The 16,932-nt window shown below is 38.9% G+C and overlaps 1 protein-coding gene across 6 annotated transcripts in view; it reads left to right on the forward strand.

Annotated features, from left to right (window-relative positions):
• ATXN3 (ataxin 3) overlaps positions 1 to 16,932 on the forward strand; it is a 33,089-nt gene that overhangs the window by 2,859 nt on the left and 13,298 nt on the right. For 2 of the 6 annotated variants that reach the window (XM_025214531.1, XM_025214532.1), the window contains exons 2-9: positions 2,699 to 2,863; positions 3,362 to 3,460; positions 4,962 to 5,047; positions 5,544 to 5,610; positions 9,799 to 9,886; positions 10,169 to 10,301; positions 15,528 to 15,703; positions 16,602 to 16,725. In XM_025214531.1, the coding sequence (XP_025070316.1) occupies positions 2,699 to 2,863; positions 3,362 to 3,460; positions 4,962 to 5,047; positions 5,544 to 5,610; positions 9,799 to 9,886; positions 10,169 to 10,301; positions 15,528 to 15,703; positions 16,602 to 16,725 (938 nt within the window). Of the gene's footprint in view, positions 1 to 2,214; positions 2,594 to 2,698; positions 2,864 to 3,361; positions 3,461 to 4,961; positions 5,048 to 5,543; positions 5,611 to 9,798; positions 9,887 to 10,168; positions 10,302 to 15,527; positions 15,704 to 16,601; positions 16,726 to 16,932 lie in introns of those variants that run through there. The other 4 variants (XM_025214533.1, XM_006032809.3, XM_025214535.1 and 1 more) reach the window with 4 other exon arrangements.

The raw sequence follows: 16,932 nt of genomic DNA on the forward strand, positions 1-16,932 counted from the left end.
TGCCGCTGCACCCACATGGGGTTGAGCCCCGCCCATGACAGTCTGCCACAGTCCCACAGTCACCTGTGGGTGGCTGAATGGATGGAAGGTGGCCTGGAGCTGGGATCGGGACCTCGCACGCTGGGGCAGGAGCCACCTGGCTGCAGCCCCCCTATCCTGGCTGGGCATCTCCTGGCTTGGCATGTGTCTCCAGTCACCTCCTACCCCTGCTTCACAGAATGGCACAACATGGACGAGGAGGAAGAAGAGCTGCTGCTAGAGACCAGGGGTACTGAGCAGTACTCAGGTGGTTGCAGCTGCACCAAGAGCAGCACTGAGAAGCTGTGTGCTGGAGCGGTGGTGCCTGGTAGGCATGGGTGGGAGCGTGGCAGCACTACCTCGGGCAGAGCCTGGCCCCATTCAGAGTGCTGTGGGGACCGCCAAGCCAGATACAGTCAATTGACAGGGGCCCACCTGTAGGCTGGATCCAATCAGATCTGGTCCACATGCCATATTTTGCTCACCCCTAATGCTAGGGGGCTGGCAAGCCAAGCCAGACATCTGTCGCTGTTCTAGGTGTGTGTGGGGTGGGGGAGTTGGGTTGGTAGGGGGGGGAGCAGGAGGCTGGAAAAGTTGCAGCCCGGCTGTGCCCCCCACCAACCTCTGGCCCATGAGCCAGATCTGGCCCTTGGCATTGTATCATCTGGCCTGTAGGAATACCCACCAATCTGTGGGTTGTGGTGCTGCATGCCAGTTTAGGCACAGTGGTGCAGGGCTTGATCCTGGCATGTGGGGCTAGGTGGGGGTAGCGCAAAACCTCACAGCCTGATCCCAGTGGGCAAAGACAGTGTGCTGGGGTGACACAGGACCCAATCTGGCCTGCAGATAGGCCTTGCACCATTCATCTGCCTCATGGGGCCAAAACTGTGAGCATCAGTGCCTTAGGGCAAACCTTGTTCAGTTTAAATCTCACAAAGACTGTGTGAAATGGGGGTTTTAAAGTTTTCCGAGGATTTGCTTTCACTTAAGCCAAAAAAAAATTTAAAAATTATATTTCCAAGTTGTATTTATACAGAAAGTTCGAGCACAATTTTTCCTGAAGTTTCTTATAAATAGAGTTCTTTTCACACAGTTTGAGAGAACTGAGTGTATTGGAGTTCCTGTGTTAAGAAAAGAAATGCAAAAGACATAGACAGGATGGGATGATTTAAATCAGCAAAGAGGAAGCCTTTATTCAAATAATTAATTTTAATCTTGCTTTATATTTTGACTATAGTGTTGCTACCCCAAAAAGTTGATTCTCTTTAGGTAATATAATTAGGAATTACTTTGCTTCTTACCAGGAGGATATGCTAAATCTTTGCACATTTATTTGAGCAGTTCTGTAGTTTCATTTACTTTTATTCAGATTCTTATTTTTTACATGGTATTGCCTTAGAAAGCCATGAATGGTATACTTTTTATTTCCTAGGTTATACAGTTTTACTTTGGAGTTATACTGAGCGACATTTAGATTGAAATTTGAATTCAACTGCAAAACACAGAAAGCAGCGTCTGTCTTAATTTTTTTAATTAAGTAAAACTAGTTTAAATGTGTTGGATACATAAGAAAAAGTGTTTATCAAAATCTGTTATTTAAAATTAGCATATTAGCATCTGTCATAAAAACACATTGTTTTGGTCAAAAGATCCTTAAAATGTGACTAAAAACTAGCTTTCACTAGTTAAAAACACTTAATTGTTTTCTTAATTTTGATGAACTGGTTGTTAAAACCATTTGAATAAACTGAAATAAAATATTCTCTATACATCTGCAGAAGAAGCTGCTACTGTCATTGTTGCTTTATCACTTCATCATCAAGGGGCTTAGCCAGTAACTTCCACAAGTTTGCTAAGCTGAGTTTTATAAAATCTAATCAGGAAATACATGTTTGGTGGCTTCCATGGCAGCTTTAAAATGTTTTCTTTTAATTACTTTTATAGATTATAGGTACCCTTAACAGAGATTGTTATAATTTCCAATTTAATTTTAAATAATTTGTTTTTAACTTAAATTAAATTAATTTAATCTTAGATCTTTAGATTGGCTCTTTTTATAGCAACTTTTTAAAATCGCAGTTTTATGAAAATAATATAATGGTTAATAGCAGCTAAAATGGTTGCATTGCTTAAATTTGGAGTTGACTGATTTTTAATTTAATTTTCATACAACTAAAAGATGGATATCTTTGCTTGAAGCATACTGAAAAACATATATGACCTGTATGTCATGTGGGGCATTTTATTCCATGCAGGCACAAGCATGGGAAGCCTACATGGGAAAAGTATATGTGGTGTGGAAAATGAGAGAGCCTCCATGTGTGACTGATACTCTCTGTCTGGGGCAGAATGGAGTCCATTGCTGTTCTGATTTGTAAAACCAGCAGGATTGTTCACATGACTTCAGGGGCTCCAGTCCTAGGGCAACTCTTAAAGTACACTTTAAAATAAACTTTTTTGCCTGAAAATTAACTTTATAGTTTTCTTAAGGATATTACATGGTTACTGTGTCAGAGATCTGATCTTTCTTGCTATGGTTTAAAGCCAGAAAAATGCAGCTGAAGGATACCTTGGGGTAAATATAGTTCTTTGGCAAACAGATGGTTGAAACAATGTAACTATCACAAAAAAAAAATTAAAATAGCTCTTGTGGTTTTTTTTATTTCCTTTCAAATGTTAGCAAGAAGGTTCATTGTGTGCTCAGCACTGTCTGAATAACCTACTACAAGGGGAGTATTTTAGCCCAGTGGAGTTATCTTTCATTGCGCAGCAGCTGGATGAAGAAGAGAGAATGAGAATGGCAGAGGGAGGAATGTCTAGTGAAGAGTACAGAACATTTTTACAGGTAACAATATTTATAACCTTAGTAGATTGCTTCAAACCAGCTTTGTTTTGTGAAGTAACATTGTGTATTATGTATCTGCCATTTTTGCACTGTAATGACAGGTCTAGATCCAAGTGATAATATTTTTCAGTTGCTTAGTCTTATGCATCTAAACATCTCAAAATTTGCTTTTGCAATATTTATTTTACTACTAAGTCTTCACAACACTTCTGTGAACGAGATGTGATCCTCCTCTTACAGGCAAAGAGATTTAAGCTTGGAAAGGAGCATTTGTGATTTGTTCCGTGATGCATTAAACCATAGAGAGAAATGATCAGAAATTTTGGTACCTGGTTGCTGTCGCTAAGCTCTAGGCATTGCCAAGTCAAAGTTCTGAGTTTATTAAATAAACATATCCTGGGCATGGTAGCCTGTCTTTTGTAGAATGGATATTGTTAGTCTTTGCTTTAAGTGAACATAGCTGTACTTATTTTTAAACTTGATTCTCAAATCATTTAGAACTGTTCACTGATTACCACTTCTGGTTTTTCTCCGATACTTCACCCTGAACAGCAACCTTCTGGAAATATGGATGACAGTGGATTCTTTTCTATTCAAGTAAGCATGACTCTATGTTGTCAGAAGTACTTCTTAGAATCAGTGCAGTTGCATTATATATAAGATTTTTCTGAAGAAAATCTAAAACATCAATTTTTCATAATAGGATTAAGGGGGGAGGGCAGAGGAGGGGGAGTTTGTGGTTCTTTACTATTCGGGATATATCGTGTCCTTGCTTAATGATTCTCAAATTGGGGATTACAGAGCCCTTCCTGTTAGTTAAAGGATACATGCAGGGATCCTTGTATCGCAGTGAGTGTCATATGGAAAAAGCTAAAGAATCTCACTTGTAGAAATTTTCGTATAGCCTCTTGTAATTTAAAGTTATTTGAGGGGAAAAAGTTATATTAAAAAGGGAATTTAATTTAAAATGTAATTAAACTTTAGACACTTGTAATAAAATGATCAGCAGCCTATAAAAATCTCAGTTTGTAGCTTTCATTTAGATTGGATCTTTATGTGATCTTTTTGACTGTCTTTTCTTGTTTGTCAGTATTTCTTTCTAGAATCCCATGTAAGCCTCTCTTACATTCTGTTTCTGGTGGCACAGAGCCCTTTCTTTCATTTTCTCATTCTGCTTTTCAGTCTCATCATTGAAATACATTTCTTACCATTTCCTATCAGTATGGCGGTTCTTGTATTCCTAATTGACCTTCAGTAATTTTGAAGCTAAAAAACACGGCTTTCTACTTTGTATCTGTTTTTCTTGCCGTATCTTTGCTTTACTCACTATATGCTTGGGCAGTTAAAACGAGGGTACATTACTAACTAAACTTCCCTCATTATTCCGAACAGCTTTAATTGAATGTTATAGAGGAATTTGATTCCATACATGAATTTTAAACTAATTGAATAATCTTAACAATTTATTTTGAATTTCCCAGAACTTTAGAAAAATTCCCTTTTAGAGTCCAGGATTTTTGGTTAGCCTTTCAAGTATTTCCCACAATATTATAATTAAATCAGGGACTTCATTGGAACAGGGTTCCAATTTTACAGCACAGGAAGAACAAAATTAAGTTCCTGTAATTGAACTAAAAGTCTTGATGGACATCTTTTTAAGACAGACTAGAGTAGACAAACTCCAAGTATGCTGCTGTCAATAGACATGCACTGATTAATTTTGTTTTTGTGCCATTCTGGTGGCTACACAATTCAAATAGTTTTTCAAACATAGTTTTGAGGGGGAAATAAGAGAAAAATAAGCAAATGCTGGATATAAGATTTTAACTTAAACAGGACATTCTGCCTCTGCAAGGACCTCTCCGTCAAGCTACAGTTTTGTAACAGTCTTAGAAATGCTTTGTATGTTTTATGTTGAATGTAGATTCATGAAGGTTGCATTTTGAATATTATGATCCCGAGGTATTCTTTTTATAGCAACTTTTTAAAATCACAGTTTTATGAAAACAATATAATGGTTAATAGCAGCTAAAATGGTTGCATTGCTTAAATTTGGAGTTGACTGATTTGTCTCATGAAAAGTACTGTTTTTTGACAGGTTATAAGCAATGCCTTGAAAGTTTGGGGTTTAGAACTAATCCTCTTCAACAGCCCAGAGTATCAGAGGCTCGGGATCGACCCTATGTAAGAATTTCTTTTTAGCACCCTGCTTTCATTTTACAGAAAAAATAATGCTGAAAATCTGTGATTACTCAGAGTTTCTTTGGAAATTACCATTTCAAGCTCTGTTATCATTTTTATGTTTCCTTTTTATCCCCTCAGCCTTTTATTTTTCGTATTTGGGGATTTACGTGAGCATCTGTCCTCTGAGCCTTCATGACATCTCAGTATCTGTGACATCACAGTATGCTGACTTTAAGTGGTATGTGATGTCATGTGTCTTATGACATCGCTAGGTATATAGAGACTTCGTTAATGTTTACATGATTAAAAAGAGCACTTAATAAATAGTTTGAATTATAAAAGCAGTATAGATGTTCCATAGCACCAGTAGTTATCACAACTGTATTTCTAACATGTTGTTGTTTAAATTAGTGATAGCAAAGAACTTAAAAAAAATATAAGCTCTAATATTAGAGTACTTAATTTTATGTATACCTTTTTGTTTTTCTTTTTGCAGAAATGAAAAATCATTTATTTGTAATTATAAGGAACACTGGTTTACAGTTCGAAAGTTAGGAAAACAGGTGACATTGTCTTTTTTATTTAAAAGTTGACTTCAGAGTGGGGGTGGAAAGTGGTTACAATGAGACCATGTGTTAGCTGTTCATCTTGAAGGCCTGGTCTGAAATTTGTTTTATACAATCTCAGATAAATAATTCGAGTAAATGCTTGTTTATATCACACAGTTGCAAGGGAGCTTGACCTGAGAGATGACCAATGAAGGACTCTGGGGTTAAATCCCCTGTAAACCTGCATCCGCTCTAATACAGAAAGCAAGAACAGCTCAGGTTGCAGCCATATATGACAGATCTTTACTGAACATAATGATATCTGGATTCTTCATCAAAGAGAGAAAAGCTTTAATACAAAGAACAGGTGGAAAAAAAGAGAGACTTTTTACATTAAAAGTGTTTTCCTTATACTGCACTGGTACCATAAAAGTAAATTCTAGGTTATGTCTGCATATGTAAACATTTAGTAGGTTTAAGAAAGGTTCTAATAAGTTAATGAACTTTGAATGTTTACATTTGCCAGCTTTGGAGTAATATTAAGAATTGGTTGGGGGAAAGTAGAAACGCAACTTTAATTATAGATTTTAGAAAGCCTTTGAGTGAGGATGTTAGAAATAGCAAAATAGATTGCTAAAAATAAAAGGTGGTGGTATGTAGGTTATATAAACTCACAACTTGAACAAGTTGTTTTTCTCACACGTTAATGTATAATAGACTTTCGTAGCCAACCGTGAGTTTCTAAACAACTCCTAAATTCTGTATGCAACTTTACAAAAACATAAATAGTTGTGAAATAAGCTTTTTAAAGAATAGTAGTATAGAGAGGTCCACCTAACAATGGTTAAGACTTTTGACGAAGCACTCAGGCTGCCATCCTGTTAAGAAATGTGTAGTTTAAATTAAACAGGCAACTACATTTTAATACAGCACTGAAACTTATTTCTAGGGGTGCACCAACAGATTTTTGGGGCCGATACTGATAGCCAGTTTTTAAGGAGGCATATGACCAGTACGTAAATGATTTCTGTTATGCTTCTTGGCACTTGAAGAGCAGTATCCAGCTGTTAAGTCTGTTGTGGTGGAAAGGGAGGGGGAAGGCAAGGGGCGTGGGGATGGGGGGAGGCAGATTGAGGCCCCTGCGGTGAGGGAGTAGGGCTGGGGCAGGCGCTGCCCGGGTGGGGCACGGGACGGAGCTGCAGTTCGTCCGGGGGGCATGAGAAGTGGGGGAGGCAGCTCCTGCTGCTGTGCACACCCCAAGGGCATGGTGGGGGCGTGTGGCGGGGGCCCCCGGATCTGCGCGGGGCAGGGCAGGGAAGGCTGCTGCTGCGGGCTGGGCCAGTCTGTGCTCGGGGCAGGAGGCAGCAGTGCTTGGAGGGCGCTACAGTAGAGGCTGCAGCCACCCCAGAATTTGCTGTAGCCCCCCATAGCCTCCCTCCCAGTGCCACTGCCACCTGTCCTGCCTCAAGCACAGCCCAGCCCAACCCCTGCTGGGGAGAGCTTGGCACCACCCCAGCCTGCAGCAGGAGTCTACTCTACCCTGCACAGACCCCAGGGGACCACACCCTGGGATGCGTGCAGTGGTGGGATCTGCCTCCTCCCTCCCCACTCTGTATCCCCCAGACGAGTTGTTGCTCCGTCCTGCACCCCACCCCACCCACCCCGGCTGGGCAGCATCTGCCCCACCCCCAGCTCCAGGCCCACTCTCTCCTCACTGTGGGGCCCTTGATCTGCCCCCCACACCCCTTCCCTCCCCTCTCCCCTTCCATCACAACAGACTTACCAACTACACACAGCTCTCCATGCTGCCGGGCTGTGCTCCTCGCTGCTTACATGCTGCGCTGTTGCTGCGTGCATGCACAGGGCATTTATCGGCCACATCAGGCCGATTTGTGATACAGTCAATTTTCTTTATATCGGTGCCAATCCAATATTGGACCGTTGTATTGGTGCCTCTCTAATTATTTCTTATTTTTAAAAGTCTGAACGTATGTAATATACCTAATAAAGCCTCCTTACTTGAAAATTAAAGTTGAAATTGGTTTGGCTGCAAGTGATAACTGATGCTAGAAATGATTTTGCAGGCCAGCAGAAATTTCAAAAATATGCTCTGTGGTTTAGTTGATGTGGAACTGGCATCTGGCCGCAAGAAATGTGAACATAGAGAATATTTTACAAGCTTTATATTCTGGTTTCATTTAAATAATGATGAGTGTTATTTGTGAGCCTTTTTTGTATGTTTGGTATAGAAAAAACATGGATGTTTACTTGAAAATTATTATGTTATAAAGAGGCATTTAATATAGTGATGGAGACATTTTTTCTAAGCTGTCATTCTTAAACTGAGACTTCTAAAATTCAAGTTTAACATGTTTATTTTGGGTAAAAGCTGTATTTGAAATATTGTTATCATATTAAGATTGTTTGGTGGGTATCTTTTATATAGATGGTAATACATACATTAATCATTTACAAGATCGTAATAGTCTACTAAAGGAAATAGGATATTGATTGGACCATCTTACCTGTATCTATTGTTTTTAAAGTGTCTTCCTAGCCAATCTGTTTCAAAAGTTTGGCTTTTCATGTAATCCCAAATATAATGGACATGTTGGCTGCTTGCAAAGATGACCCCCCTCCCCTCTTTCCCCCCAGATGCCCCCCCCCCCCTCTTTCCCCCCCCCCCCCAAAAAACATCGCTTTACTTTAAACTTGGTGTGCTCCTGCCCAGAAGAGGCATCCTGTTAGTTGCACCCAGCTTTCCCCAGCATCTGTATAGATCAGGTGCTTTAGTGGGGCTTTTATCTAATAACTAATTCAATCAGGTTTCAATAAAAGTGCTAATAACGCGCTGCTGCTTCTGTGAAGCGCAGGTTTAGTTTTTTCTCCCCATGTCTGTCAGCACCCTCTGTCTTTTTAATACTCTATACCACACCCATGCTATGTTTTTTATAGTTATTAGTTTTAAAAACATTGGGAACTTGAGGTAATGGATGGGTTAGGAGTTTGGCAGCATGGAGCCATTTGATTCCATTCTGGGTGAATTTTAATTATGACTCTGATGCCTTAGATACCACAGACTGTTTCAAGCACACAAGGAATCCATTGATTTCTGTTAAGTGTTAATGTTTTTGCTGGAGTGAGGCCTAAGACTAGTTTTGATCCTGTGTAATTCAGTAATTTCTGAATTGTCAAAGTTCTCTTTCCTGTGTTGAGTGTTGTCTCTATCACAAAGAATATAGCTATTTATATAATTAGCACACTTGGAAGTTTTAGTAGAGAATATCAATTGAATTTTCCTTTTTCTGTCTAAAGTGATCTTGCACAATTTTAACACACTAAATTGGTGTTTTAATTTTTTTCAAGCACTTGAAATAATTGATAGCTGTTATCAAGGGACATGTCTGACATTTTAATCATGCCACAGAAGATCCTTCTTTCTCTGCATACATTTTTACTGGGTACCAGAAATAGTGGTTAATCTTGCTTTTCACAGGGGTCAGTCATATTCTGTATGGGAACTTCTTTATGTCCTGCCTTCCTTTTCTAATACAGATCATGTTATTGATACAATCAATAAAGTTTGCCAATAAATTTGAATATACTTTCTCTTGGTTGATACAATTTTCAGTAAAATAAATGCATATTATGTGCTTAGAAAAGTTACCATAAACAAGATTCCTGTTAACATTGCTATCAGTTACTAAAGACAGCACTGTTTTAGATGGTTCTAGCAAAAACATACACGGCCTTCTCTTTAAAAAGGGATCTATCAACATTTTAATGTAGGATTTAGTGTCAGAAGAAGAAAAAACTGTGTGTAAAATGGTAGTGTCTAACAACAAAGATTTCAAACCCCAGTTCAGTAGTATCATAAAGTAACAGTTGAAACAATAGCATAAGAATAGTGTCCAAGCTTCTCTCTCAGAAACAACCATTCTCCACCAGCTGCCATTAGCAGGGAGGAGCCTGAAGGCAATAATTCCCCATTCTACTTCCATAGTTTGTTTCATCTCAAGACTATTTGAAGGGAGTAACATAGCAATACTTGGGTTCTTGAAAGGATTGTGTTTGTTAATATGTCATATGATTAGATTTCAAATAAGATATTTCGTCATGGAAAGTGATCTCATTGTCCAAAAATGAACTGCCAAATCGCATGTTAACTTTTTTTCTTTCAAACTTTTCTTTGTTTAACTACAGTGGTTTAACTTGAACTCTCTCTTGACGGGTCCAGAACTAATATCAGATACATACCTTGCACTTTTCCTGGCTCAGTTACAACAAGAAGGTAATACTCATTTTTAGTTGTAAATCACCATTATTTAAAAGCCAGTGAATAAAATCAGATAATTTTTTATTATTATTATTTAGAAGAGGTTTTTTTTTTAATCTAGTTTACCTTATATTAGTTTGGTGACGAAAGTAATGAAATAATAATCTGTCTTCATAATAAGAGGTTAAGCTATAATATAATTTACTGTGAACAGTATAATTCAATATTTTTTTTTTTATATGGGGTTTTGGATGTTTTATCTTTGGTCCTTTGGATTTATGGTCTTATTTTTTCCAGGTTATTCTATATTTGTTGTGAAGGGTGACCTACCAGATTGTGAGGCTGACCAACTATTGCAAATGGTTCGGGTACAGCAGATACAGCGACCAAAATTGATTGGGGAAGAGACTGCACAATCAAGAGATCAGAGGTAAGGTAAATAAAGATTTATTTTTAACAGTATTAACTGTGATTGCTTTCACTGTCAGATGCCTACATAAAAAAACTTCATAAGAAAACTAATGACATACAGTTGCTGTAGTGCACCTTGAGTGCATTACATATATTATTGTTAGGGACCTACCTAATTCATGGGGGCTGCCCCCCCAATATTGCGGGCAGAGCGTAGTGGGCTCCCCCTACACCTGATTGGCTGAGGGGCCTTGGTGGGCCTGTCCCTCACTGCTGATTGTCAATGGGGGCTTCCTGTCATATGGCCCCACCCCTCGCTTCTGATTGTGAGGGCTGTCCATCATGCAGCCCTGCCCCTCGCTGCTGATTGGTGGAGTGACATGGCCACATGATAGGCAGTCCTTGCAGCCAATTAGGGCAGGGGGGAAGCCATCTTGCCGGAAGCCCTTTGAGTGGGCAACCTTCCTCCCTCCATGATCCAGTGTACTGAGGACTGCTTGCTCCTTCTGAGGAGCCAGCATTTTTATTTTCAGGAAGTTTTTTTTCCATGGATTTTGTAGGCATTGCCTGGATTTCATGGAATTCAGTTAGTCCATGAAATCGTGAATTTGGTATGTCCCTAACTGTTAAACACAGTTCACAGCTTGTTAACATTATTAAGGTTGCAAAGTCAAGCACTCAGAAGTAAGAAAAAGACAATTTCAGTGCCCAGTTCTGCCATGGTCCAGATCAGCTGTTGGAGGGCTTTGCCCCTGTAGCCCTGTTTTGGAGGGATGGTGTATAAGCACTGTGGTTGGTAATAGCAACTGTGAGAATCTGGAGCGTGCTTAGACACGGATGGAGATTTTAGTGATTAATTTCGAGCAACTCTCTTCTGAGCATATGCAAACTGCAGTTTTTGCAGATGCTCAGAACATGGCAGTTTGGACAGCTTTTCCCAGGATTGGCAGAAAGCCCATTCCTTCTGGAAAGTCCACACTGCAATGGTTTCTGCTGAAATTTTCCCCCCCAATAAACTGAACTTTGGGCAGATGCCAGCATGTAATATTTCAGCCTAAATGTTTATGGTTTGACAAAGTAAAAGCAACTGAAAACAGCCTTGCAATAGGAAGAGTCGTTTAGTGATAAGTGGTATTGCCAGCCCCATCAGAAGCATGGACTGGTTACATTCTGATTTATATGGCATCATTGAATGTTTCCAAATATTGACATGCTGTAAAATATTTTAATTAATATAATTCTGATGCATTTATGTCATAATTGCATTTTATTCCTAATTAAGTTACTTAAACAACATTTCCATTTTCAACTAAAATAAGTCATAAATGTTCTTTCCACTTAGTAAAAGTAAGGTGATCTTCTGGTTCTGCACCAGACGGTGCCCTCGACAGCTAACCAAAAGTCATTAAGTGGCCTTCCAGCTAAAATAATTGCTCATCCCTGACACATTGTTTGTCTCCTGAGCTACTGTAGCCCCCATCATGTGACAGGTGTCATCTGCTTAGTTTTTATTTTTAGTTTCCCAGCCTTTATATCACAGCAAGCAGCACAGAAAGATAATGAAATATGTCGGATCATACTATGGGTCAGGGGAGCATTGATTGATTTACCAGAAAATGCGACAAGAAAGGTCCCACATTGCAAATATAGTAGCAGAAGAGAGAGTAAAAATTTTCCAGGACAAGTATTTGAAAATAGAGGAAAACTGTTTTGCAAAATGTCTAAAGTTGTTCTGGAACATCAGAGGAAATCAAAAATTGCAAACTACCTCACCAAATCACAGAAACATTTAAAGAGAAAAACTGAAGTACAAGTAGAATCATAAAACAGTGCAGTATACGCTTTCAACGTGTTTCAGCCAAACCACAGTAATATAACATGAGTGCTTGGATGTTGTTCATGACTGTATCTTAACATGTGCTGCTGCAAATGTACCTTTATTTAAAATAGACCATCCTTTCATACACCAGTTTCTAAATATTGGAGTCAAGAATGGTGGTGTAATTCCAGAAGGTTACCAGCTTCAGGATGAATATCTTTTAGATGCCTACAACACTGAGAGAAATAAACTTAAGGACTAAGTAAAGGATGACTACGTGTCAGTTATAGTCGATGAAATGACTGATGATGAAGGCCATCATGTACTAACCATTTTACTCTCACTGTTGGTGAGAGATGCTACTGGTAAGGGGTCCTCCTATCTTGCTGACATACACTTCATGCAAAAAACAAATCACAACACTGTGTCTCAAGCAGTCATTCAGACTGTGCAAAGTTACAAAATTGCTTACAATACCGTGGTTGTCTTTGACACAGATAATGTTGCATACATGAAAAAAGCTTACACAACTGTATTATCTGGACTGTTTCCCAATAGCATCCACGTAATGTGCCTTGCTTACATAATCAGTGTGGTGGAGGAAGGTTTTCATAAGCCATTTGAGGATGTCAGTGCAGTGTTATGAGCTTTCTCACACATGTTCTGTATGGTGTGGGGCAGGAAGATAAGATGCTTAAATTACCTCAGGCAAAAAGTTTCCAGTGCAACAATGGCACCAAACCCAGTGGCAGCTAGATGGAACAGCCGGTTTGCTGCTGTTCAGTACCGTGCAAAGCTCTTTCAACATTATTATGGCTTTGCTGAAGAAGAAATAGCTGTGGGGGGCAACTTGGCACCACATGCGTTGTGGGAATTTGAGAGAATGCTGTCAGATGAAACCCAGTGTTTGATGCTGAAAACTGCCTTGCATTTCACCAATGAAATGTGCAAGCCAATCTTTGATCTAATGGCTATGTTTATGTCTCTAGTGGGTTATGGAATAGAGAAAATCCCACACAATTTACTGATTCGTTTTGATGCACTGGCTGGGGGAGTATTGATTGCACGATTTCACAATGATTACACACTTAATTCATACAACACAATTTTATTTTAAAATTCTTTGCTACGCATATAACACTGCTTAGCTTTAAGAAACACCACAAACATTAAGAACACAATAATTACACATATCAGAAACAATGCTCCGAATGCACTTCCTTCCCAAACAATGCTATAAGAATGAGTATTACAAAAACAACTACAATTACAACTAAAAGTTAAATTTGAATCAATAGTATTATTTTTCATAATATACTTACAATCCTAGAATTCCGAGAAGCCAAACACCTAAACATGGTTTCATTCCTCAGTAGTGCAATTTAATGGGTTGGCCTCAGTAGTACGGTTCAGTGGGCTCGCCTCAGCAATATGATTCAGTGGGCTGGCCTCAATACTGATAGGACTAAGTCCCCTTCTTTCAGTCCCTTTCGGGCGCTCTGCAGCTTCAGCGTGAACTAAGAGATTCGTGTTCATGGAGAGGGTGGTTCAGGTGATCAGTCTGATCTGGCCTACACTTGTGATTCTTCCTTTGTTGTTCTGCAAGTGAGGTTACCTCCAAATTGGGAGAGTAGGTTACAGTTTTTATTGAGTGAGTTACCGTCCTGGGCCACTCCTACTCAACCCTGTCATTACCCCCAAATTTGGGCTTGGATCTTACTCAACAGATTCTTTTGCTTGGTAATTAGTTTCTTTTGTTGATCATTTTAATTACTTTGGGGAACTTCCATACCACTGTAAGTGACCTTTTCTTTCCAATTTTTTCAAAAGGCCCTAGGGTTTGATCTCTCGGAACTCAGGATATTTGCTTAAGGATCATTTTCAGGTTCTCTTTGTTAGACCTCTAAAGATAAAATTCAAGAGTTAAAACTTTAAGCAAAGTCTGGATCCTCCACACGTAGTCCAAAACAATGACCTAGATAAGGAGATAAATCTTTTCTTCTTCCTGAAACTGGCTAATGGGCAACCATTACAAACATTCAAACTATTTCATTCAATATGACAGTTTAAAAGCCAGAGACCATGCACTCTCTTTGCTTTTGAGAAAATGGAGGAGCTCCTGTTTTTTCTTGAGAGACATGCTCAGTTTTTGGAGGAAAACCCAAAGGTTTCTCAGGGCTGAAAATGCCAACAATGTAACAACTGAGCAAAGCAGCAAGTTGGTGCACCTGTTCTGTTCAGCTGTTGACAGTTCAGCTGAAAAGCTGAAAAAGTACATCGGTGGTACTGAGAGTGGGCAGCCAGCAATTCCTGAAATACGTCAGGATTTTCATGTTAAGGAGGACTACACTTCAGTTTCTGGCTTCAGTGACATTTCAGCACGGGAGTTTGCTTTGTATACCAAGCTGGCAGCACCCAATGTGATCCAAAGCACTCTACAATCAGGAAATTGACATTGCCATGTTTTGGACATCTTCAGCCAATGTATTCTGCAAGTGAAAACATTACCTTTCAGATACATAAATGCTGTAACAAACACAGCTGAGGCAGAGTTCAGCAGCTCACTGTACAACCTTGTCCTCTCCAATCTCAGGCATTCTCTTTCAGAAGTAAAAATGAAAGAGCTGGTCTTACTTTATTTCAGCTTTGGAACATAAAAATACTTTAACAAATACACTTTTTGTTTTAGTATTATTGATGCTTTATTTTATTATTATTTATTTATTTATTTATTTATTTGACTTATTTTGTTGGTATTTTGACAAGTATTGTACTGTGTGAAGAACCCAGTATAACTGCAATAGTTTGGTTACATTGCACACAAGGACTCTTAAACCTCCTTTGTTTAATTGATTTTGTTTTGAACTTGGACTGTAAAAAGAAATGAGCATCTAATTTACTGAAAAAGAAAAGAGAGTAATTATGCTGAAAATTAGAAAATCTGATCTCAGTATAACAAGTCCTAATTGTTTTATTTAGTTTTAAAACTCACACCTACTGGGTTACATTTTTATTTTTTGTCCATAGAATGGTAAAACACTAAAGATTTTGAGATAAAATGTGTTATATAGTTGCATAAATACAAAGTACCTGTATATATTTCTAAAGACGTTTCGAATAGTGTTATATTTAGTTTAATTTGTTTAAAAAATAAAGTAATTAATTTTGCATAATTCCCGGGATGTATATGCATAATTCTTTGCATAATTCCCGGGGTGTATATAATGTAGGATAACTCTAACTAGCCACATGACCATGGGCTGGTCACTTAATCTCTCTTTCACATCCATTTCCCATCTGAAAAAAGGAAAACATTTAACTCTCACAGAGGAGTTTGGCAACAATCACAATGTTTCTTAGTGCAATTGAGATTCAAATAAAATATATGGTATGAGGCCATCTGCAATGACTTTATTTACTCTACAGATTGCAGAAAAGTAACCTGGACCAAGCTGTAGAAGTTAACCATCCATTTGATGGGACAGGCATGTTAGATGAAGATGAGGAGAATTTCCAAAAAGCCCTTGCTCTAAGTCGGCACGAAATTGATATGGAAGATGAAGAAGCTGATCTTCGTAGAGCCATTCAACTTAGCATGCAAGGTAAAATGCTGGTTTTAAAAATCTATAGTATTTCTCTCGAGATGATTTTAGTCTATTCAGTGGTTATTAAAAAAATCCCTTACTGATATCTGAAACCTGTCTGTGGGTCAAATGCCACAGGTTTTCTTCTCAATGTGTTACAGACCCCCTTAAGAGATTGCCTCTTAGTAGTGAGAGGATACTACAATCTAATCTTTGGCCCTTCTTCTTCAGAATTCCTCCTCTTCTTGACAGGAGTCTTGCCAATTACAATACGGCTAAGTGATTACTAAGAAAATATACACTCAGCTTTCTCCCTTAGGCAGCTGAATAGTCATTAGACAGCATGGACTTTCAGTTGGTTACTGAATGGGACAATTCTGTACCATTGATTTTTGTTTTTCTTCTGGTAAAATGCACTAGTCCCCAATCCCTGGACAGTTCACTCCGTGTTAGATCACTTTTTTAAAAAAGATTTTTGTGTACTGTAGTAGTCATTTGATTCTCTATATTAGGGATGTACAATTTGTGACCCATAGGTGGCATGCAGCCGCAGGCTTTTGCCTGCCTGCTGCTCCCCCCGTACAACTCCCGCTGCTGCTGGGGGTCTCCATGCTCCTTCTTTTTCCTTCAGCTTCCTGTCCCTACCCCTGAGGTTAGGGCTGAGTGGCCCAGAGGGTCCTGGGGAGTCCATGAAGCCTGTATGTTAGGAGAGCCCACGTGGTGAGGATGGAGGGTATGCAGGTCCCACTTGACAGCTCTCAGCTTCTCAGAAGTTGGACAGTGCTGCTCTATATGATGTTTGCTTTGTCAACAATTATTTTCTTTAAGTTTGAAGATATCATTAAAACTATATTATCTAAATTAGTTTATTTTCTCTGCTTTAGTGGTGTAATGAAATGATGTGTCCTGATTTTAGGAGATCATCAAAATGAGTTCTCAGGGTCTATATCACGAAGTATTTCGCAATCAACTAGTACAAGTCTGACAGAGTCTCTTTCTTCAGAAGAACTGCGAAGGAGAAGACAGGCATACTTTGAAAAGTAAAGTAGCTAATGGAAAATTAAGATGACGTGTTGAAGTAAATGTGCCTTAGGATTGTATAATGTCTTTTCTTGTTCAGAAGCCAGACTTGGCTTTAGCGCTCTTAAACAAAAAAAAGGCTAATAGTACATGTATTTTGGTAATCCTGTAGCTACATATAAATTATTATGGTAACTAACAAAAAGATCAATTAAAAACTGAAGTGG

This window comes from Alligator sinensis, unplaced genomic scaffold (assembly GCF_000455745.1).
Source record: "Alligator sinensis unplaced genomic scaffold, ASM45574v1 scaffold645_1, whole genome shotgun sequence".
Classification (NCBI taxonomy): domain Eukaryota; kingdom Metazoa; phylum Chordata; order Crocodylia; family Alligatoridae; genus Alligator; species Alligator sinensis.